This window comes from Pagrus major, chromosome 14 (genome assembly GCF_040436345.1).
Source record: "Pagrus major chromosome 14, Pma_NU_1.0".
NCBI lineage: Eukaryota > Metazoa > Chordata > Actinopteri > Spariformes > Sparidae > Pagrus > Pagrus major.
Window position 1 is genome coordinate 5,425,900 of NC_133228.1, and position 25,664 is coordinate 5,451,563.

General features: G+C 42.4%; 1 protein-coding gene across 2 annotated transcripts in view; it reads right to left on the reverse strand.

The window, feature by feature from the left end:
• The window catches only part of chst11 (carbohydrate (chondroitin 4) sulfotransferase 11), an 86,177-nt gene extending 60,513 nt beyond the window's left edge, over nt 1-25,664 (reverse strand). Inside the window, exon 1 of one of the 2 annotated variants that reach the window (XM_073480977.1) lies at nt 25,562-25,664. In XM_073480977.1, the coding sequence (XP_073337078.1) occupies nt 25,562-25,664 (103 nt within the window). Of the gene's footprint in view, nt 1-25,546 lie in introns of both variants that reach the window. The other variant, XM_073480976.1, reaches the window with a different exon arrangement.

Sequence of the window (25,664 nt, forward strand, 5' to 3'; positions counted from 1 at the left end):
AAGATGAGTCACTTTATTTCCGCAGTCTACCTCATTACCTTTAAATTGTTTTCCCTACAGGTAAGAGAAAGCTTGCTGATACACTCAATAGTGTGTGTGCCTATGTGTGTGTGCGTGTGTCAACAATACGTTCACATTGGGAGCGTAATTATTTTAATAGGTTGTTTATGGCACACTGCCCTCCCCCTCCCCTCGCACACAGGAGTGCACGTTGTCATTTTCTTCTTCATTAGTTCCTCTCGAGGCTGACGTTTCCTCGGCCGCATGCTGCCACTTTGCTTTCATCTCCGCTTACATTTAGGGAAATCTATTCCTCATTACACCTCCAAATGAAATGAACCTATTACCTTTTTGGCTTTCTTCTCCATTCCCCCTTCATTAGACTTGGAATTTCATTCTGCTCACCCACACTCTCACCATTGATGAGACGGGTGGTGTCTTTATTAAGTGATCTAAGTGAAGTATGTTTGTGAGAGTGGAGAAGTTGATGAATTCAGTCATGATGCATGAAGAGTTTTAAACACCTTGTGACAAAGTTGGAGACTTCCAGACATCTGAATCACTGCCCACATGTCTGATTTGTTCACTGATTCACAGAGGGCTGGTGGTGTGCCCTGACTGAAATTTCAGCAGGTCAGACATTAGTATAAACTACAGAAAAATGGCCACAAAATGATTCTGTGAGTAGAAATAATAACTTTTTATCATCATTATGAAAGACGTTTAATGCAATGCTAGTGAGTCAGATACGTCACTCACTGCTGATTTGTTAGTCCAAAACATATCTTGAAGATGACATTAAACTGACAATAGACAACTTTTTGCTTAAACACAGATTGCACAGTGTAATGTCTGTAAAAAAAAAAAGAAGTTCTACACTGCAAAAGAAAATGTACCCCACTGATGGAGGAGGCAAAGAAGGTGAAGACGGAGAGTGATAGAATCCGAGGTAAAACAAGAGTGAAAGGAAGGACAGTCACTTGATGGAGAGCGTCAGTGTTGTGTCAAAGTCTGTTCCCCCGCTGATGTGTTCTCCCTTATCGCCGTGACATGAGGCAGCATTCTTTCCACTAGATCAGTAAGTAACTAACCTGCCTACTTATTAATACAACCAGGTGTATTTACATATGACTGGGATCAGTGTTTCTAGGTCAAATTGGGAATCATACAGTTGTTTTTCGCTTTGGACAGTAGCCAGGCCTGTAGCGGTAATAGGGACTTTGAGCAGTGATGGTAGAGGGACAACTATGGTGTCGGCCAAACATTCCAACAGCTTAGCGAATCTAGTATTTGTCACTGGGCTGTTTGATGGAACTATCATTCAGAATCTCTTACTCCATAATCTTTTCCATATTGCACTTTGAATTCATTTTGAGATGAAACAGCTGTAATGTAGCTGCCCATCTTCAGTCACACCTTTAGCATGCCTGTCATTAGTCTTTAAAATGTTAATGAATGAGATTAAATTAAAAATCCAAGAATGTCATTTATTTGATATTTTCTATCCCTGGCACTGCTAAGCTATTTAATGTATTCGCACCAAGAAGTGTCCCCTTATCCTAACCTCTATATCCTCGCTTGGTCTCACATTCCTGGCTGATTTAATGCATGCAGAGGAAATGATGCATGCTGGATGTGAAAGAGAAGCACTAATGAGTTGGATCGTTATCAAGCTTATAGCTGTATTTTTTGACCTGCTTGGTTACATTTGAGAAAGACTGGTCTTTATATTTGGCCTTTATGTCCCTCAAATAAAACGCAGGACATATAGTTTAATCATGTTTTACAAATGAAATGTTGCACATGATGTGGACAATGGCTAATCTGTGTGAGCAATGAGTCTGTGCTACCAGAAATACACTGGAGGAGCGATTTAAGAAAAGCAGGGAGCGGTTTGAGGGAGAAAGGCACTTGGACCTTAGACGCTGTAAACAGAGATGTTTGGTTCTTCTGAGTCAATTCATGCCGGTCTAGGAGAACATGGAGGAGAGAGAAACCACTGGTCTAATGTCCTCATCAGTTTTGATGAAGATGAGTGGCAGAGTCAATTTTGTATGTCACAGAGCACTTTTAACTTCGTGTTGGAGCTTGTTGAGCCACAACTGAGGCGCAGGACAACAAACTGGCGACAGCCTCTGGAACCTCAGGTTTGACTCGCCGTTCTGCCATGCCACACCAGGTAAATACTGATCCATTAGTTGTACTTTTGATGCCGGTGTCTCCACCGTGTGTTGGTACGACCAGTTACAGCAGCACTAAAGAAGGCCCTTTTTAAATGTTTTGTTGACTTGCCGAGTGGTGCACGTCTTCAGGAGACAATGGACAGATTTGTATCCAATGAGTGCTGGTGCCATAGATGGCATACAAATTCCTATCATCGCCCCCCATGACGACGCACCAGTCTACTACAATCGGATGGTCAACCTCAGAACTTTGGTGGACCACAGTTTCTGGTAAGGATCACGGCCTGTGTCACATATACTTGTTTTTCGGTCAAAATGAATGTGTTTGTGTCGATCTAAACACTCAGTGTTTTCTGTTATTTTGTTTGTTCCAGCTTCACAGATGTGCACATTGGTTGGCCTGGTCACACGCATGAAAGGCCAAAGAGCAAGACGGATACCTCTTACTGTGTGAAGTAAGTACACATTTTGCAGTAATACTGTTTATATTGGACAGATCACAGATGTTTCAGTGTTATGTTATCAATATCAGTGATATGGAAACATTTTGGTTTTAAAGAACACAATGCAGAAAAAGATGCTGAGATATATATTTGTTGCAAGTGTTTCGTTACCACACGAGGGATCATTGCAAAAGAAAATGTGTGTATATCAGCTGATGCATCAATATCTGTATATTTTGTTTTTGTTATTTTTGTTTGTTGGGCAGAATCATCACTTTCAAAGAGGAATTTATGTATGTTCATGCAGTATATATTGGAATATTATAACTGATTCTTTAACATGTTAGCAGCATTTTAATGTAAGGCTTGCATTTCCCCTGCTTCTTGTCTTCATGTTGAGCTAAGCTAACTGCCTGCTGGCTCTAGCTTCATATTCAGCATATAGACATATCCTCTAATATAACTCTTGGCAGGGAGAATAATAATAGAATTTCTCGAAAAACTCATCAGCACCCAGCCACAATAGATGAGCTCACAAGTTTACACAACAGCTGCCTGCTACTATTCTCACTTCATTTTCTGCGTTGCCCCCACAGTGCCACACTTTCACACATAGTGACAGACACAAAACATGGAGGAAGATGTGTGAACCGAGGGCCATGTTTCTGTTCCTTTGTTTAATCTTTTGTTTCCGGCCGAGGCCCACACAGAAACAGGAAGACAGATCAACAGACACGCCATCAACTCCAGCCTTCATTTTGTTTATTGCTGCACGGCAGCCAAGATCAGCGACAAATGCGTCTGTCTCCATGTGAGCACTGAGCCATCACAGCATGGACGGTGTTATTTTGATTTTTTATGGAACAACTTGGAGGAAATGTAAATAGCTAATTTGCAAGAACATAGCGTTAGACTGAAAGAGAGATAAATGAAGGACAGAAGCACTGAGTCATGTGTACGTCTGTATGTCTGTCTGTCTGTCTGGCCTTCTCTCTCGGTGCTCAGATATCTTTAATGCTGCGTGCTCTCGCAACTCTGCACTTATGCACCGCTAAATTATAGTGTGTGTGTTTTTTCGAGGACTGCAAACTCTCTTAAAATAGACAGCAGGGGAAATTATAGCCCTTTGTGCCCATGTGTGACTGTGTGTGTGTGTGTGTGTGTGTGTGTGTGTGTGTGTGTGTGTGTGTGTGTGAGTGTGTGAGTAACTGAGCATGATTCAATGAGCTGCTGGACCCTGAAAGACACAGAGAGGGGAAATGTAGCGGCATCTTAGGTGTCTCTGTTGTCTGTTAGTCAGATCTACAGCTGACCACGGCCATGACTTGGCAGGAGGATGTGTGGGAAATCGATTCAGGACGGCACGGAGACAGTAAACATGTGTCCAAGTCATCACAATTCAGAATCAGAGAGAAACGATATACAGGTGGACACTGACAGATGCAGGGTTGAGAAAAAGAGAGTGAGCAGACATACCTTACATTCCAGTGTTTTTCAACCTGGTTCTGAAAGGGAAATTGAGTGACTTTTACACATTACAGTATGTTTCCAGGTGTTGGGGAGTACTACCATATGTGTGAAAAAAGTTGTATAAAGCCTTTCATGGCACCAGAGGGAGCTGTTTTTTACGTCATTGTTTCAATCGCATCGCGTCAATGGTGCTGCTCAGAGCGATAAGACGTGACATCACGTCAAATCACGTCTTATCATTGACTTTGCATGTAATCTAGAAGCGTGAAGCATTTGCGTCGCATTTGGTCTGAACACAGCAGTACAATGAACAACAGCATTTTACATCACATTATATCCGTTTGTTTAGCTGATGCAATAAGAACAGAAATTCTTATCTTTTTGGTAGCGTTGAAAAAAAACTAGGGCGTCAACATGGGAGGGTCGGGGTCCTGACAGCTCCCGGGTGACAGCTTGCCTGCCTCAGTGCATTGCTCGGTGGTGCTAACGTTCCTGTCAGTGCTAGCTGTTGGCAGCCTATGTTTCATCTTTAGATGCATAGCAGACATGTTCCTTTTGTTCTTCAGTACAACTGTACACAGACAACACTTTTTTTGTGTAATTGGTGTCATCTTTAGTACTTCCAAGATAGATCCAAGAGCCTTTAACTGCACGTCAGCGCCCTCTGCTTTGGTAGCCACCATTTGGTCCGCGACTGCTGCCTACAGTGCCGACTAGCAGTTATAGAAGTCAACTAATCGACAAGTTGACTAGTTGGTGAAACCCCCGACTGCATGGGGCTCAACTTCAGGGGCAACCTGCTGCCTAGGCCTAACTGTCTACACACACTGGTTTGGCTACAAGTTGAACGTGTTGCTTTGCCAGAGACACGTTTCCCAAATCCTGACAATGTACGTGGCAATTATTTAGTCATCATGCCACATAACCGAGTGAGACGCAGTTAGAAAAATACCAAATTTAAGCCACACTCAATCAAACTTATTTTCCTTCCTTCCCTCCTTCCTACAGATGCTTCCCACCAAAATGATTCCAGTAAAGGGAGGGATTGTGCCCTTTAAACTGCTGGGAATCTTACTGACAGCAGCATAAGATTGATTACAAAAAGTCGAACCAGCTGTAATAAGAAAAAACAATATTTCTCGATAAAAGTAGTGATTCTGGCATGGACATTTATATATTTATGGAATTTGTGCTGTGGAAATGTACATTGTGCTGAATTCAATAAGGCAAAGGGGAAACGTGGAAGAAGTGTTGAGCTTTCATTTATAGCAAGCAGCTGCAGCAGCAAATTAAAACAAGAGCAGATCAGAAAACAGAGACAACTTATGAAAATTTCATAAAATAAACTTGAAAAATGTATAATAAAACCACGTTTTTACCTGTTCAATAAAGTCCTCTGCAGTTGAAGTAAATGAAGAATTTACAGCACACACATACATGTACATACACAGTGCTGTGCATAGATGCATGACACATTTTTGTATCATCCAAACCTCACTTCCTTTTCTAGCTATTATATCACCAATGCCACATGGAAACTGCAAATTTGGTCATCTTTATATTTAAACCCAATTAAAGGACCATACTGTTCTATGGGTTGAGAAAATTATACATGCTTGGACTAATGAAACCCTTTCAAACCCCACTGGATAAACTCAAAAATGCATCCTGGCTATGCAGTAAACAAGGCTGTTAAAAGGGCTGAAAAGTTGACACGAGGGTTTTTACACGACAGTGATTGTAAATACAGACATTCTTTAATTCAAGCCACAATTTATTCATCTCCTAACATTATAAATGTGTTCAAACACCCACACAATAACTGTGAGGTGAAAATAGATGCCAACAAAGCTTTTCCAGACACTCTCACTGTCAGAAATCACACCATGCTACGCTACTGCGTTGGGCGTACCCCAGCCAACCGGGATGTCGCTTTGCTCCCATTGCAGCCCTCCCTCTTCATCACCATGGCAACCCCATCCCGCTTGCAAAGCAAGCTGGTAGTAAGTGGAAAGTGGAAAGCTTTGTGCATTTCTTTCCCCCTCCTGTCATCTATCTATCATTCTCTGTTCCTCTTTCTACCTGACGCTCCCCTCATCCTTTCTCTCCCTCTATCAGCAGGTAACAGATGCCCAACCAGCCTTCATAAATATCTCCTAATCACCATCACTGCTGATTCATGAAGCACACAGATGGATAACCTTTGGGTACATATACAATTCTCCCACACACACACCCAAGCAGAGGACAGATGGGCCTTCTCTGGCTGAGAGTGACAGATTACTTTGAGGTTCTCCTGGGCTGCCCGGTGAAAGCACCTGGGCTACAAAATGAGCAACCACAGGAGAGGCTAGGATGAGGAAAAGGGAGGGAAAAGGATCAGGATCAAAGAGGGGAGGAGAAGAAAGGAAAGGAAAAGCCAGAGGCGAGCAAAGAGAGGATGAGAGTAGAAAGCAATATCAGTTTTGCACAAAAAAAAACAGTATGGTGCAGAGTAATGAACACATTCATACCAGTGTCTGACCATTTATGTCAGACCATAGTATTAGCTATAAGTAAATACCTCTCCATTCACTCAGACACTGGTCTGAGTACTTCCACATCACTGTTAAGTGACTATTTCACTATATCCACTTTGTATCAGATACCCACTCCCTGGCTTGATACAAAGGTTACATTGACTTACTTAAACTGGCAATTAAGTTTTTTTTGCTTTAACTCATCATTATAAAGTAAATGATGACTGCACAATGTAATGGTTATAGAATCATTGGACCATCAGCATTTAGATTGGTTCCCTTTATACCTTAGTTTCACTATGCAATTTTGTCTGCCATTGGGCCTGAACTCTCCCAGGAAATGAAGGGGATCCAGTCAGCCTGGCACCATTTCTATCTGCTTTCATATCTCCTTTATAGTCTAAATCAATGCATAAACTCAGTGTTGTTGGTAGTTGCTACTCTGAGGAAAACAGAAGGCGATCCAGTAGCTTTTGCAACAGCAGCAGCAACAATAAAACCATATGGAAATGCTAGGAGTTGGGCTGAAGTTGTCTCTGTTTCCACTATAAGGTGACATATTGAAATTCTTTGTTTGATTTGAGCGACAGTCCGAAACCAAAAAGTATTCAGTTTTTTAAAACAAAGAAGAAAAGCACATACTCATATTTGAGAAGCTGAAATAAATACATTTGTGCTTCAACAATGTTATAAACGATTATTTGATTACCAAAATTGGTTAATTTTTTGTTGATTGACTAACCAGTTACTTGACTAATTGTTTCAGTTCAAAAATGTCTGTATGTGGTCTGGAGCCCTAGTGTTTCCACCCTGGTGTGGGACCATTATAATACTGTATGTCACTTGTCTCCTAAAAAGATCATCATAGTCCACATAATCTGTATTTGTTCAGTACGTTCGAGTCATTTTGGCTTCAGCGACACTCACTTCCTCAGCCCCTTCTGCCGCTGTCCTCCATCCATGCAGCAGATGCTCTCGAACTTTCCCCCCCTTTCCCAGGCCCTGCAGTAGCCCCTTTCCCACCTTTTTCATCACCTGACCTGCTCTGTTTCCACTTTCCCTTATCAGCCTTGCAGTATAGCATATGCCAGCCTGAAACCTTAGCTGCACCTGTGCTTGAACCTGGAACCTTAACCATCAAATCTGGAACCTGCACCTGCCTGAAAGCTTATAAATCCTGAACCCTTCCCGTCTGCCTGGTCTGACTGCCTTTACTTCCTTCCCATGCTGTCTCGTACTCTCCTCCATGACAGCATCACCAATAAATCACTAAATATATCACTTCCAGCTGAGCTTCCTGCAGCTTGTTTTTCAGGTTTCAAGTTCTATAGACATTTTATTGCCCTTTGGCAGTGATTTGGCAGTGATTTATCTCTCCCTCTGAGTCACTATCGGAATCCAATGTAACTGCTGGGGCTGATTATTTAGTATTCAAAGGATAGATTTTAGATGGAGTATTCCTATTCTGCTTCAACATCAGTAAAAATGGTTGCTGTGTGGTGTTGATTTTATCTAGAGAGCCAACACGCTGAACTGCATGAATGCAGCAAATTAATGCAGCAACTAATGCTCTATAATCATGCAGCAATCTCTGTGATCCAAAATATCAATTTATGGTTGCTGCAAGTACAGAAGGGTCATATAAGCCACATTGCTACGGTAAAGCCGTGCTAAACTATAGCCTGTTAAACATAGAGGATGTGCAATACTGCCTCATTGATGACTTTTCATTGCATGTGTGCCAGCATGTGATTTTGGATAGCATGCCATGAGTTCAGTGTTATGTTTTGCATACATGTCTGACAGCGCTTTCTAAACAATGCCTTAACATGGCAATTATCGTTTACTGTCCCTGGTATATATGGTGGTTGATCATATCCTCTACCTACAGGGTAAGGAGCTCACGGACTGTATTTTTTCCCATTTTTTATTTTTTTTGCTGTTCAAATTCTTTTAGTTAGCTATTAACTGCTAACTTTCACACATAACATGTTATCAACACATCCCACCTCTGTCCCATATATTGCCGGCTCACTCCTTCGGATGTCGGATGTTGATTTGGCTCTGTTACTACCTCTGCTGCCAGCTCAGAGTCGGAACAACAATCACCCCCATTCTATTTTTGCACCATTTATACAGAACGCCGAGGCGGTATTTTAAATGTTACAGACATTGGAGAGACAGAAGAGAAGAAAAAAGAATGGAAGAGCAGAGAGGCAGACAACAGTAGAGATCAGAGGAGCAGACAGCTGTCATTAACCCTCTGGCATTATGACGTTCTGCCATGCTTGTCTGGATGTGGTTTGGCTGGAGCCTCGGACTGTCCAGTACAGTAAGCAGGCTCACAAACAACTTGTCGTTTAAAGGTGCTACGTGTACTGTCGCGTTTTCATGTCACCAAGACATAAGTACACTCATTTTAGAGAGAGAGATTAGTGTAATTACTGTAAAGAGAGGCTATCACTAAAGAACACTGACAGCATCTAGCAGCCTCTGTAAATTGCAGTATGCATATCCAGTGAGTTCTACCAGTAACATTTTAAAGGGAAATCTGCTTTATAGCACAACTATCTATTATTTTACATCACAGATCAAGAGGAGAAATCAGGTGAATCGGAGCTGACGTGCCAAAAGGAATAGTTTAACAATCTGAGAAATATGCTTATTTTTTATTTTGCAGAGAGTTAGATTAGAAGAATGATACCACTCTCATGTCTGGGTCCTAAAAACATATTAAAAGTTTAGCTTAGCATAATAAATGGAAACAGGAGTAAATAGCACTGGTCAAAGCTAAAAAATCCACCTATAAGCACTTCTAAAGGACTTAACACACTAGTGTTAGCTTGTTTGCTTAAAGCAAAGTTTAAAAACAGCATCAGGTAGCCTAATGTACTGGTCTGTTGGTCTAAAGCAGTGACTTCCAGTCAGCACTGGTCAACGTTTGAAGATATAACGTGAATCAGTGAGACTGATCTGTTGTCAGACAGATTTTTGAACTTTGGAGAGAGCCCAGCTAGCTATTTTCCCTCTGCTTCTGATCTTTATCCACCTTATTCCTAGCCCCCATGATACCTTGCATGCAATATGGGCACAACTTTTGGCACGTCCAGTTACTTAACTAGTACTGGCATTTTAAATAGTAACAGGACGCTAATCCTCGTTCTTAGAGCGTCTTGTATGGCGTATCATTCATTCATGAAGATGAAGGTTAGCAGCTTTATTGAGTGACTATTATGATACTTTGTTTCTTACACTGGCTCTAACAAGCACAAGAGGTATCACCCATAATCACTTCCCCAGTGACCTCCCAAGGACACTCAAGTAGTAAAGTAAAACTGGTAACGGAAAAGCAAATCAGCACAGCTCTGTTTGACTCGGCAAAGGCCATTAGTGCTAGTGGAAAAACGACAATGGATACCAAACTAAGCTACCTCCTGGCTCTAACTGCATTCACAATGCAAATAAATGAAAGTGGTTTTGATATTTTAATCAAACTCTGGGCAGGAAAGCGAATATGTATATTTTTCAAAATGTCAAACTTATCCTCTGAGCCGTCAAGTAGAAAAAGGAGCTCTTAAAAAGAAACGTTGCTCGAGCCATGGCTGCAGCTTTGCAACTTATCAGCAAAACAGGTGAAAAAAAGCATGGTGTAGAGGAGCTCCTTACTTTAAAGTAAATAGGTAATTTTTACACATTTTACACCTTTGTGAATCTTTGATCTGCTCTGGCAATTAGTGTCTTAACATAGCAGATGGCAGGAGTGAAAGCCAGCAAGTAATCACTTCCACCATGTTTATCTGCGCTCAGAAAAGCCGAAGAGAAAACAGGTTGAGCAAGGCAAAAGAGGACAAACAACATCCTCTTCATGACAGGAAGCAGTTTAGGGAAAATGTGGCCCTGATTTAGAGAAGCTCAGAGCTAACACTATCAGGGACATACAACAGAAGCTCCAATCATCACCACCAAGAACTAGTTAAAGCCTTAAAAGTCAGTCTGAACAAAGAAAACAACATGTCTGCTTTGACTTAATACTGTCCCTTATTTCTGAGATCTTTTTGTTTCTGTCCCTCTGCTTATTGTGTCTTTTGGACCCTGCATCCTCTCTTGCGTGATCTCCATTCTCTCTACTGCTGTCAAAACTTCCTGTGCCGTCCTCCACTTCTTCTGTTTCTATCCCTCTATTTATTTCCCTGTATCCCTCTTTTCCTGCCCTTTTTCCCCTCGGCCATGTTTAGAAACAGTGTGTCCTGGCATGACCTGGCCAGACACCACATCACAGATGCTACATTCACAGAGGTTTGGAGGGGAGGTGGGATTGGGAATGTGTGTGGAGAGAGAAAGAGAGAGAGAGAGGTCCATGTGGGAAAATGTGTCAGAAAGTTGTACAATTATTTGTAGATCAGACGTATTGGCAATGACTATTAGGTTCCAGTTGGGTTCATTTTTTTACCCTATTGGCATAGCTGGTAGGTCCATCCATACAGCCATCTCCTTGTGCAACACTTCTTGGTATTGAGCATTAAATGCCTCTCAAAATTGGTATTGATATTCATGAGGAGGAAGCAGCTGAAGGCTGAATTACATCTGCTCACTCCCTATAGTTGCACGGCGAAATCTTTTGTGCTAAAAGCTTGGTAATGACAGCCTGTGTGACCGAACTAAGACGAGAGTTTCTGCCATTATGGACTATGGATTATGTCAGAGGTCAGCTTTGTAATAGCTGGTCCGCAATAGGTCAGTCACATACAATTTTGGGGTCAGGATTCATCAAAGTTTGACTCTACAAGAAAACTCCTTTAGCCCAAGAATGCCAAAAAAACCTTCAACACCTTTAACTGGCAAGAGTATGCCCCTTAACGTTTATTAAGTAAAGTGTCATTTTCATTTTCTCACACCTTTTATTAACTCTTAGGACCTTTCTGACTATGTAAAAGGGTATGGTCACTGACACAAAATTATCTCTGCCTACAGGAAGACAAAACTGATCAGTTAATGTTGAATAGATTCCTAAACAGCAGCTACGGTAGATCAGCAACCAGAATGGCAGAGACTCGTGTTTGGTTAAACTGCCCAAACTTTCACCCTTACAGGCACAGCTGAAGAGTGGCATTGTTCCATCCATCAATCAAACAATTTCTCTGGCCAAGACTTCAGTTTAGAGCAATAAACAGACCCAAATTTGGTACTGATATCGGACAAGATTGGAGAATGGAGGATGGTGCAAAGGGCTGATTCCTCATGAACACTACTGACTAGATTTCCATGAAATTAGTTGTGGATATGAAAAGTCACCTGAGGATGAATCTTCCCCTTTTGGCTCTCTGGTCTTGATACAGAGCCTTTTGTAAGGCACCACCTCAGAAGACAGTCTCTAAAATCCAATGAAGATATCACACATTCATGATTCTCTGGACGAATTCTATTTTGGACTGTGAGCTTATGACCAGCACCACTTTCAGGCCTAAGTCAACAAACCCAAAAACTAACAGGCAGATTACCACGAGCACATTTATGCACCCGAGGGGGATGAGCTAACTTTCTGAGAGAATAGGCTCATTTGTGCTGCAAGATTGCCTTGTCACACCACTCCACAGCTCCATCTTCAAGGTTTGTCGAGGCTGATGTGTGTCTGTGCACGTGTATGCCTCTTCTTGCTGAGTCAGTGATGAGGAGAGTTTTGTTTGCTCTGCTCTGCCAACATGTCCGCCCTGACCCCTTTGGAGGGACATGAGAGGAGTCTTTGAGTCTCTGTTGGAGCGGCCAGCTGAGCAGGCTCTGCGCTGCCATGCCACACCGCACCGTGAAGTCTGCAGCAAGTCCGGTGGCAGCATCCACCAGCTCCCCGGGCCAAACTGGCCACGCTGGCAGAATAACCCTGGCTGGAAAAATTCCCCCGACACTATGCCCAGATGGACGGATATTGGGAAGAAGAGATTCATGAGGGGGAGGACAAAGAAGTGGGAAGCGATGAGGGAAACGCTGAGGAGTTTTGACTGATGGGGGAAATGGTGTTTGGCTGCACAATTAATCAGGCAGAACTGCACGTAATGGCTTAAACTCCACAGATTTAGAAGGAAAGTAATTTTACTCTTCACAACAGAAGCCATGGTGGAACTCAAACCTGTCAAGACATTGATATAAGCAGCAAAAGGAGTGGAAAATAGCTTCTAATCAAAGAGCCTGAAACACTTCACTGATACACCTTGCATTTTGGTTCCTGTGAGTGGCTGGCAAAATGGAGATGGAGACATCAGTTGTCAGGTGTTGGTGTCGGCCTCTCAGGATCAAAGAGGCTTTTTATCTAGCACCAGTCTTCAACAATCATACAGGGAGAAATCCATCAAGAGAGAGACATAAACACATTCTCTATACCAATACGTAACAGAAATTAGACATGAATGCAAGCAGGGACCATGCATTTTGCTTGATTTCCCCCGATGTTACTCTTAGAAATTATATAACTGATTTCACAGGCTGTGTAATACTCCTCGAGACTAGTAAAATAACCTTTTAGGTGTAACATTGGTCACCTTAAGGGCTCAAATTTGATCAGTTGCAATTTTAATCAATTTCATCAATATAGGAAATCCCCAGCTGAAGTAGTGCACGGTGCAGCACTTAACAAGAAAGTAGGTACACTAAGAAAGTTAATTGTGGCACTTCATCACAAAATCCCTTTGAGAATGGCAGGAATACCACAGACCAATGACATTTAGCAGTGTTTAAAGAGTATCCAAGGGTGGATTATTCCTTTTCTTTGGTGAAAAGAATGAGTCAAAATCCAGAGGGAGACTGGAGGAAGAAGAGGAGGAGGTGGTGGTGGAGGAGGAGGAGGAAGAGTGGAAAATCCCTCCCAGTTGTTCAGTTAAGTGTCCCAGTAGCTGGTGTGGAGCAGGCGAGTTTAAATGTTCCTCCACCAGCCGTTAAATGAGACACGGCTCAGCCCTCCTCCACTTAATTAAAGCCATGATTCACTTCTCTTACGCCATGCAGTCTACAGTACATCTGGCAGCTGAGGACACCAAAACACACTGTCACACTTTTTTCTTTCATTACACACACCATACACTGTTTTGAGTTGACTTTCAAAGAGCTGCGTGCCTCACCATGCACACTTTCTTTCCTTAATCCCCAAATCAATACGTTGACATTCATAAAGATAAAGATTCCAGTCACACACACACACACACACACACACACACACACACACACTTGTTGCCTTATCCTCTGGAGGCAAATTTGTCTTATTTTGGGCATACTGCATGCCTACTCAGACATACTGCATTTACACAAACACACACTCACAAACACACACTCCACTGGCTCCTTGCACTCCAGAGGTAAACACTGACTGTATGATCTGGTCTGAAAGCAGTTCTGTCACCGTCTAAAAATGCCCCCGGCCTTCGCCTGCCCTGCTGTTATTAATGCCCAAATGTGGCTAACGTGCGACGCTTGCACTCTCGACTTACCGCTCAGGGCTAAAACCTAACCACCAAATCAATATTTATCGGCAGCGGCGGTGTGATTACATACCAATCTGCGCCTGCTGCTGCTGCTCAGGGCCTGCAGACAAACAGGGGCAACCGTGCATAATGACCACAGGGAACCATTCCACTACCACTATACACTTATCAACATGTCAGTACTCAATGCACACACGCACACACACACGCACACACAGGGGTACAGCAGAGAACTTCAAGATCCTCAGGGCAACATATAGATCTGAGCCCCCCCACCACTCCAAACCTTTTCTGATATTACACAATGATCTTATGAACCTGAATCCAACAGTGGGTCTGCAATGAAGACAATTGTCTCATTCAACATTATTGAAATCTTATACTTCAATGTTTTGGGAAATTATAATTATTTGGCTCCAGAGATGAAAAGTGATTTTCTTTATTTTATTCAGCAATTGTGGTACGGTGCTTGTAACGGTAAAGCAAATTTTGTCCCTTTTAGGGAGCAATATTTTTCAAGTAATATGCATTTATACATTTATTTTGCATCTTTAGAAATGATTTATTAATGTCCCAAAGTTTGCCTTATTTTGAATGTTCAAGTACAACAATTCATTTTTCTTTCTCCAAATATAAGACAATGTGTCAATGAGGGAAGACATACTAAAGAGTCTGTGTTACACTGGCTAAATCATTTAAAAAAAAAGGCAATTCATAAAAAAGCAAACATGTTTTGAACACTACAGGTCTTCGCCATTATGTGAAGACCAAATCTTTACAATTGAGTCATGAAAATATAATTGCATTTCAGGCTAAATCACAGCTGGTGACTGTGGTTTTATGCTACTCTAAAGGGATCAAAAGGTTTATTATTTTGGGGCTACTATCTGCTGTGGATTAAAACATATTTGGTGCATAATGCATTGTTATGCATCGTAAAGTATTACTTCCAGTGATGCCAGTGGCCCAGATTCCACTTGTATGCTAAATGTTAGTGAAGACCAGTGGCGCTTTCAACTTTTCAAAGACAAACAGTTTTATGCCATGAAAGGTACAGTACATGTTTTCATACACAAAATGCAGCAGTTGTGATTATTTGCGTGTTTTTATATGCGAAAAAACAACAACTCTGGCAATGTAGCGACAACTTGTGTGGCGTGTGATTGAACTACGTCAGAGCTTTTTCCATGTTGGACTCATTTCTCATTATTATTGTTGGTTTGTAACTGGTCAGTTACACAGATTCATGTCTCCAAGATGACCAAAGTTAACCTGTGTGAGAAAGCTGCTTGAATCTCCTTTGAGTGAATCATCTATTCACACTGATTTAGTTGAAAAGGACTGATTTTCGGCTGGAGTTGCGCTGTTATCAGTGCTCACACAACCAGGCCCTAACTTCATCTGGAAAATACAATACCATTTAAAAGAACTAAAAAGTGAAGAAGACATTTTTCCGCCCCTTAATGTCATAAAATGGTTTAGAGATCAGATAAGGCCAATGAACTTGGCATCTGTTATCCTCTCTCACACACACAAGACACCAAAAAAACACCATTCAGCATCTTAAAAAGTTATTACTTTTAACTTGTAATTTCAATCATACTGACATTTTATCAACTTTCCTCAACAGCAGCTAGCGAGTGCAGAAAGGACTTATCATCAGCTCACACATACAGTTCACACATACACTGCTAAAATCTGTTGAAAAGAACAACATACAATATGTCTCAAAAGTGTGCTGTTTAATGACTCTCATTGTGTGACTTCTGGTTACTGAAATCCTTAATATTTGCATTTCTGTCGCTGCCTTTGAAGCTGCTGGCTTTGAAAAAAAACCCTGCATCCACTTTATTTGGAGACTCCATTAAGTACTGGCCCTTTTCCTTCCAGTAGCAGACACCCTTTTCCCCTGCACGCACGCACGCACGCGCGCACACACACACACACACACACACACACACACACACACACACACACACACACATACACACACACACACACACACACACACACACACACACACACACATACTCACACAAAGACAACCACAGACAAGCCAGATGTCAGTGTGGAACATGGAAGTCTGACAGATGGGAACCATGTTTCAGTTTACTGCTTTAAACCAGCCTGCACACACTCACACACACAGATTTATAATCAGCCTTATCACAATAAAACATGATACTGTAGATATGTAAAGCTGCCACTACATGACTACACAGTATATGACCGGATGAGGATTCCTTGGCAGTATCCACTCTTTGTCTTTGGGAAAGCGACCTAACACAAGACGAATGGATACCCATCAAAACATGCATTAAACAACCCGATCAACCTGAGACACATTTTATGGTGTGTGGCGGGCAGATGTTGAGGCGCAGACAACAGTGCTGACACTGACATTTCCTATCATTAACGTCCCCACCTCTGATTCATGGGAAAACGATGGACATGATGCTCAGGGATAGAGAGAAATCCCAGAAACATCTGGGAGACTGTCATCTGTTACGTACAGACGTCTGAGCTGAAACACACCGCACCTCTCACTCATTTGTGTTTCAACATGAGGACACACACTTGTACAGTTTTATGACACTGCTCGGTCACAATCAGACACGCGTAAAGCTTGGCCTCAGACCAGGAGGATCACAGACACAGAAGACTGCTGTTCTCCAGACAGACAGTGGTTTTTTCAGGGGGGAAAGAAGGCGGGGTGATGATGATTTTCCCATGTGCAACTCTACCGGTATGTGTCTGCTGTGAGGGATGGGGTGAATGTACAGTATGTGTGTGTGAGAGTGTGTGTGCTTTGTGTGTTAATCCCTTCAGGCTTGTTGATGACACACAGAAGCTATCAGGGATTCAAAGCTGGAAGCGAATAGGTTGCACGGGCCTCACACACACGCACACACACAGACACACACTCAATCACTCTGAAGGGCAGACAGTGTCTGTCCATTGTTTCCTTTCAGAATAAGCCTGTTTGTTGTTCTGAGCTATAATATCTCCCTGTTTCTGTTAATGACTTAATGGTCGTAAAAGCTGTGTGTATGTGTGTGTGCTAGCTTGGATGTGTGTTCTATAGTTATACTTTCAAAGACAAACGTGCCTCAGGAGGTGAGAAAATTTCTTTCCTGTCTTTCCTGTCCAGGCTAACTTCTTTCACACACTTCTTTAAGTCTCAATCGAGGTCCCAAAAAGAGTGTGCATGTGTGCATGTGAGTGTGTGTGTGTGTGTTCATGTGTCTTTCTTTGTGGCAGCCCTTTCATCGCCTCTCTAATGAGGTCCAGACGCTGATGCAGATGGTTATCAGCTCAGTGTTGTAAATGAGGAGTCCTCAGTATCGGCCTCCGGCTGCTGCCTGACCCAAAGTCCAGACAGTGGAGCAGCACCCTCGGTCTGCTCTGAATTACTCAGAGAGAGATTCAGGAAGGGACTAAAGAAGGGAAGACATTACATGATCTAAAGCCAGATTCTGCCCTGTTGCTCTGACTGTTTCATTTTAGAGAGACCGTAGCAATCTATGTAAAGGAGTTGAGCTCATAAAGTACAGAGGCACATTTTAGCTTGTAGTAAAAAAAAGGGATTTTTGTTCATACTGTGTGCGCCTTGACATGATAATGACTAAAGTAAAATTTTTGGGTGAAACTTTTCTTTAAAGTATATGATAATGAACTATTTGAATCCTTTTAATGATTAAGAATCACACCATCTGAAGGTGTCATGATCACATCACACATGTTTGTTTTTAGAAGTGGAAGCTGGACAAATCAGACTGTAAGTTTGAGGTGAATAATGACAGAAACTTAAATTTAGAATTTTACAGATGACTGTAATTTTCCCAAAGTCCAGCTTGACAGTAATAGGTTGACATTTTCAGAAGTATGCCTTTTTCCCTATAGTTATAAGAAAAGTTAAATACCCCCTCTGTATGTCTGTGTGTTCAGTACAGAGCTACTCATTTGTTTAATCAGTACACAAAAGGTAAAATATGACAAGTTGTGGTTTCATGTTAATGCTTTACAAACGTTGGTGTGTGTATTTTTGAACCAGTTCTTTGTTGTAAACTAAATGAAGCTCCTCCACACTCCAGCTCTGTGCTTAACAGACCCACATGACATTTGTATCATCTCACTCTCTGAAATAAAGCAAGGAACTATTTACCAGGATATCAAACTGCAATTTTCTAACCTGGCTGACCCCAGTCTTACTATTAAAAAGTAGATGAATGCTCTGAAAGCAACACATAACTGTGCCAATTGTCCCTTGAAGGTGTCTCATTTCTACAAACTGAAAATCTGCATTTAGAATTATTTGAAAGATGCAAAATCTGTACAGAGCTGCTTTCTTTTCACAGATAATTAGACTTTTACAAAGCTGCTCTATTCCAACCTTGACTTGCATTAAAACGATGAACAGATGGCCCACACAATGTGAAAAGCTTGTACAAATGTAGTAAAATCAAAGTTGCCATGCCTGTAGATGCTACTTGAATAACTGTTGAAGTGTCTCTGTGACATCAACTCAAAACAGTTTCCAAAGCTGTTCTATCCAAAGCATTCCTGGGAAACAGAATGGTTTACTGTATGTGTGGGCTCAGTCTGGGATGCTATGGTGGGACACAGCGGGGGATCGCCCCCTCCCCCGCGATGCTGGGATGTTTGATCTGGGATTTAGCAGCAGAGCTAGGCAGGAAAACAGCACTAGCACTAAGATCACACAAACAGGACGTCCAGGATACACTCTCACAATACACACACATTGGGTCAGAGGACAATGGCTGGGGCTAGGAGATGGGGGAGCACAAACACACACAGGAGCATGAACGCTTTCACACACAGTATCTTATTTCGGGTCATCTCGTTTCTCAACGACCCTCTCGGTGTGTGATAACATCAGCACATTAACACAGGAGGATGACCCTTTGACAGAGCAACCCGGAAGAGCAGCAAACAGGTTTAAAGAGCCAAACATCGTTGATGCTTACTGTAATATCGAGATTTTCAGAGTTCTACCACACTAAGGCTGGCCGATATGGCCATTAAATAATATTGTGATTATTTTTAGGCTATACTCAATAAGCAGTATATCGCCACAAAAGCACTTCATAAATCAAATATCTCAATTTTGCAACAATGTTGTAGGAATGAGGTACACAAAATAATAACACGATGAGAGTTCTCAGTAATCATCAGTAATGTGGATAGAATGTCTAGGTGGGTAAAGGCAAGTATTACAACAAATAGAGCAGTCTGATAAGTTCAGAAAATGGCCAAACGGCTTTAAAACCAGGAAAAGACAACACGTAAGCCATATCACGATTAGGACTGTCACAATATCAGATTTTCACTATGCGATTATGGTGGCCTAAAGACTTTATGATAACAATAGTATCACAATATTTATGGCTAGCTTACTCTTTTTGGTTGAGGGAAGTGTCTTGTCTGTCATCTCCGATGATTTTGTGCAGCAGTTGTAGCCACACACTGTCGTAGTAGGTGGCTGGCTAGTTAAAACATTGTTTTCTTTTTTCCATTTCATGGTCAGCATTAAGGTGCATTACTACCACCTGTTATGACGTGTGAGAATGGAAAGAAAGTGAAATGATTTATGATTTTCTGTGTTCCGCTGGAAGCCGCTCGATAATTTATGTTTGCAGACTCCATTTTTAAACTAACTTCAGCTACTGTTGCTTTCTGTTAGTGGAGCGGAGAGGGGCACTGAGACGAGGCACTCGAGAACGTGCGTAAAGTCAGATCCTTTGGACTGTCACTGAAAATCTGACCCGAGTCATTCATAAAGAAATCCACAGTCCAGCAGCACTAAACAACTTCAACAAACAGTCCACAGGCTCATATAGGCAAACAGCACAGACGGGGAAGTCTCATTGTTTCACGACACATTACAATCTGTTCACATATGGCCAATAATAAAGTGATTAATACATGACAAATTGAAACATATAGACCCTTTAAGAGGTGCTGGATTATTTACTTAGGTTTGAGGATAGGAGCCCATTTCTGTGATTACAGGGTCCCATGTTGGAGGTCCCTGACCCCTGCGACTCAGCATTCTTTCTCCGCACTACAGTATCATTTACAGCTGGCACTATGACCACAGACCAATGAAGGTGAGGAATTTCGAGTTTCCCATAGAAATTCCAGGCAGGAATATTTCATTCTTTCCCAAGACTTTCCCATTTCTTGCTTCAAACCAGCATAGCTTTGTTCCTCATCCATCGCTATGGAAATCTCTCCCTCACACACAGCCAGACATGGAGTAAAAAAAAAAAAAATCATGTTGGGACTTCAAATGAGGTGACTCAGGTCTGTCACTGGGCGCAGCTGACCGCTCTGGAGGCACAAGGGCTTTGTTGGAGATGTGAAATGTGAGCGTGTGACTTTGAGGCCTGGGTGCACAAGGAGGTTACAACTCACAGGCTGGAAAAAACACAGTACAGTGGGTGAGCAGAGCTGCCGTCTCAGCACACACCAACACACAGGTTCCGAAATATCCCAGAGGCACTTCACAAAGAAACCAAACAAGCAGCCCACAGAGCAAACTGCCCCATTAGCCAAGCTGATCTCAGCACCTACAATGCCTTTAAAGGCGCAGCAGAGACTCAGACTGATGAGGCAGACTGGATCTGTCACAGGTGCTGAGTAACCTTAGGCTCAGTGCGAATTCAGGGAGACAGGATGGAGGTGGAAGGGCACGGGCCCCTTGTTCACGGCTATCAGCGAGCAGAGGCTAAACTAAATGAGCCGGCCCTTTTGGCTGAAATATAACAACAGGCGTGACAACCTCTATTTGGTAAAAATGACCTACACTGTGTGTGTCTGCAGCAATGTGCACTGAACTGAGGATCTACTGTGAGGTGAGATTTCCTATCAAAAACCCTACATGTTCATTTTGGAAATAGCTTTTGCTGCCTGAAATTTGTGACTCAATATTTCAGGCAGGGAGACAGGTCTGCTGTCAGTAAGCGTCTTAAATAACTTGAGTAATATTCTAATGCAAGTTTTCCTATGATGCCAGCAGTCATTTTGTCAAATTAGTGTTTCCAAAAGGTGGATATTTAATTTCAATTTAGGGCTAAACTCTTCAAGGACTCCATCAAATTTTAGGGGTTTGGGCCACTTGGTAACCATTACATGATGAAAGGCTTGGCCCAAAATCACCAGTCTTTGGTGGATAACTCCATGCTGATGCTTTTATGCAGCATATTTAAGTATCAGTTCCCTCAAATCACCTCCATGCAGATAGATTTGGTTTAATCTGTCCAGGATTTTCAAATAGCTTACTCTGAGATTCCTACCTCCACCCCGATACAAACGGTGCATTGGCACGGCAATATTTTAATAAAAACTGATCTAGGGCTACAACAAACAATTATTTTAAGTGTTTTGCAAAGACTAAGCTGAGATAAACTGCAAAGATGTCGCTTATTCAGACTGTTATTTAAAATGACATTGTGTTGAAATATTCAGGGGGATTTGTCTGTTCTGACGATTATAGGGACATTGTTTCTGGAACCACAAGTTGCAGCTGAGTTTGTCATTTTTCAATAATTTGAGCAGCATAAAAGGAATTCAAATGAGCTGTATTATATTTGGGTGGCAGCAGAAATATCTTAGCTAGATACTACCAGGAGTAGGTGGACAGACAGAACTATTTTTAACAACAAGTTGGCATGTTCCTTTAACACACGGGTACAAATAGCCCAACTGGACACTGAGCATTACAATGGGCTTGAATAATGTTGTCATGCACCTGTCTGCTTTGACTTAGAATGGCAGTATACAAACTAAATCTAATATGGCGTGCTCTCAAACTGCTGTTGAATACAGTGCTGCAGGCTACAGTGTACTCCAGGTCTGTTCATTCTTTGGTGTCCATGGCAGATGGAGGAGCTTGTGAGTCGCAGTGGGAGTTGAGAAGACGAGAAGTAAAAAATTAATTCATTGCAGAGCTTAAAAAATGTATTTTCACACTCTCAGTCAACCCAAATGTGGCGTTTCCCTCCGGCCATGAACACATCAAATCCAAGTCCGTTTGGAATGTACTGCTAGTATTCAAACCTTGCTCAGTTTGTGTCTGTGTTGGTTAAGGCCACAGTGTGATACCGCGGTGCCCACCACCCCCCACCCCCTCCTCTGTCTCTTTTACAAGAGGTCACGACCCCGCGGGTCCTGGAAGAGAGGTGAGAGTTTACACTGGGAGGCCAGACTGGATTCCCAGGACCGCTAAACATGCCTGAGCAGGGAGATGCTTGCCTAGAACTTAATCTGATCGACAACAATGGTGTTGCCGTGTGTGTGTGTGTGTGTGTGTGTGTGAGAGAGAGAGAGAGAGAGAGAGAGAGAGAGAGAGAGAGATTAAATTGGTGATAAAGTCATTTCAGGAAGGAGGTAAACATATTGCGACTGAGATAAGAAGATGGTTTGTGAAAGAAGTCAAACACTTACACACACACACACACACACACACACACTTACTATCCCTCTCACATGTGTAATCATGCATAAACACACACAACATGCAGCATTAAAGCTTATATCACTGCTTCTGCACAAACACCCTGCTTTAGCCATCTCCTCTTCAATCAGAGCGTCCTGGATGCAGCGCCCTGTCATCACCACAACAAATAGAACATCTACTTTGTGACCTTCTTGTGTGTGTGTGTGTGTGTGTGTGTGTTGGGCAGAAGCTGATGCAATGCCTGCGGAGATTGGCACAACTGTGAGAGCAGGATCCAGGGGTCCTTGACAGGGGTTTAATGGAGTCTCGGTTCAATTTTTACAATCAATTCCCCGCCTGGAAGCTCATTTAATGATGTACAGTAGAGGAGAGGTCTCACTCTGTCTAATGTTCCTGCTACAGGACACAGTTATGTCATTCTTAACTAAATGATATCCAAATACAGGCCCCTCTCAGGTGGTGTAGGGGTTCCTTATTACATGCTGAGAGGGTCAGCTCACCCAAATTGTTACAAATGATAAAATATTTTCTCACTTATGTCTTGGGGAATCTATCGTGAAAGGGTGAACTGACTCTTTAAGCCTGATGTTCTCTTTGGGGTCCTGAATAATTGGCCCCAAATGTAATAATGTCTGTGGAAGAAAACATACTGTACATTTCTTTTTGTGGCAAAAAAAGGAGCATATATTTGGTCATGTAGAGCCCTTACATCATAGAAATGTTCCCTTATTTGCTGTAATATCAACCCTTAATGCTCATTTCTGAATTTGTCACCTTCCTCAAATGTGCATGGCCAGTTTATGGCAAGGGGATTCTTTTCTACATATTGGATCTTATCAAAGCCAGATAAAAAGAGTAGAATGGCAGTAAAAAGAGCACATACCTCCGCCAATGCCCAACAGCCCCCTTTAATTCGGTCAAGCCTAATCCAATATCAAAGTCAACTGCCCTGCATCACTCTAAATATAAAACCACCCGTAACTGCCTAAACATAACTTAAGATCACAAGCTCTAGGATCAGCATCAAATTGTACTCACTCATAAATACCAGCCATATAAATATGCCTGATTTTTCACATTGAGATCCATGAATAATTCCCTGAGAGATTAACGAAAATGTTGAAAAACGCCTCACACTGTTAAAGAAAGTGAGAAAAGATTCCTGGATCTGTCCTGTTATCCAGATCCACACCAGAGATGAATGGGGCCTATTCTGGGCTGAGACACGTCCTCCATCCAAGTTTAGTGGAGATCTGTTCAGTGGTTTTTGTGTAATCCTGCTGACAAACCAACCAACCAAACCAACAAACGGACATGAATTAAAACTAACCTCCCTGGCGGAGGTAAAAACGTATAATCTAAGAGAAAGAAGGTGGAGTTTGCAGTGGGGTGTGGAATTAAAGCCGAGGTCAACAACACTGAAGGGGTGAAAGTGGTCCAACTATTGATCTGTCATCAGCTGCTGTCAGGTGAAAGGTGGGCATCCTCTGATCAAATCCTTTCCAGACACTGATTCAGTAATTCACTTATGTTTTTACAAAGAATGTATTACAATACAGTCATACAATAGGTATTTAACTCACTACTATGTTCCCCGGAGTGGTGTCTGGTGATTTTCTTCTGGAGGAAGATTAGAAATATCAGTTGTCCCCGCTGCCAGCTGCAACACTGGTGACTCACACAGAGCCGGTGCATCCGGAGGAAAATGCCTCCCGATCAGAGATGTGACAGCATGACGGCTTTGGAATAATGATGGTGTGGATGGTGCTCCTGTGTGCTTGTGCTCTCTGGTGTATCTCATGTTTCCTCTTTTATCTAAGCGGCCCCATCTCAGAAGCAGCAGGAATTCCTCCACAAGCTTTCACTTTTCTCTGCCTTCACATCATCATCACCTATAGACTGACACACAGTCCTGTACCGTTCACCTTACCAATGAATACAAGAGCAGTTTCAGATGCAAACCTTCAGTATAACAGAGAATTAACCCACTGAGCCTGGCAGACTCACTGTCTCCAATAGCAGCATTATGGGATTATCATTCTGCTTGGGAATGATTCAGTTTCTGTCATGGAAAGAAATTACCCAGAAAGTTTTTTTCTTTTCTTTTTGCAACATATACAGTAAACCTGTTGTACTGTGAGTAAGTTCCGCTCTACGTGTCCTTCCTTTGCGCTTCTTGGATTTTGGCGCACGGAGACGCTGCTGTGCGACGCACGGACACCACATCCAGGGGCGGTGATTCATTAAAACGGAGATTTGGCAAAGCGACATGCAACTGAATTCTCCTAAATTAACATAATTTGATGCAAATTCTCCCTCCGGAACCCCCGCTGGCATGGAGAGGATTTTCTTTATTGCGCGATAAATTATTTAACGGGTCTCCAGAGCGCACAGATTAGAGAGGACACCGGTCCTAAACGCTCCCTCAAGACGGCTTATTTTTAGAAATGGACTCCAAATTGATTTTGCCATTATAGCCCGGTCTTCGCTCTCGATCCAGACCTCTGTGTGGCTCAAACTGGGATCGCAGGTGCCCACTGTGCCAAGACGCCCGTGCACCGATTCCCATCGTCAAGCCACGTTTCCGGAGACAAAAAGCCTCCCCTACCATCTCCGTGCCACTTGTCAGCTGCGGGTAGGTGAGCGAACAGCGCCTGGTTGCAATCACACCCAAACGCACAAACCTTCCACTTCCACAAAGAAAAGGGACCGCTTAACAAAAGCCGAGAAAAAGCGCAACAAGACAATCAATCCACAGTGTGCTTATCGTGCCACATAAAAGATTGATTGAAGACAGCGCACTCCTGCCGGATGATTTACGCGTTCACACGGTACAAGTATCAATTATTCATCTGCTGCGTTACTGTACAGCCAGAACAAATCGATGTGTCAACATGCCGGGAGGCTGCCAGACAACGTGCCATACATCAACACACACATACACACGCACACGTCCGAGAGAGAGGAGAGGAAGAGGTCCTACCTGGTTGGAACATACTTTGGAAATAAAAGATGACCAGAATAAAGGATCCTAAACAGGTGGCAAATACCATCCGGCATATCCTGCTCATCCTCATCAGTTCGCTCAGTGTCTGTTTCAT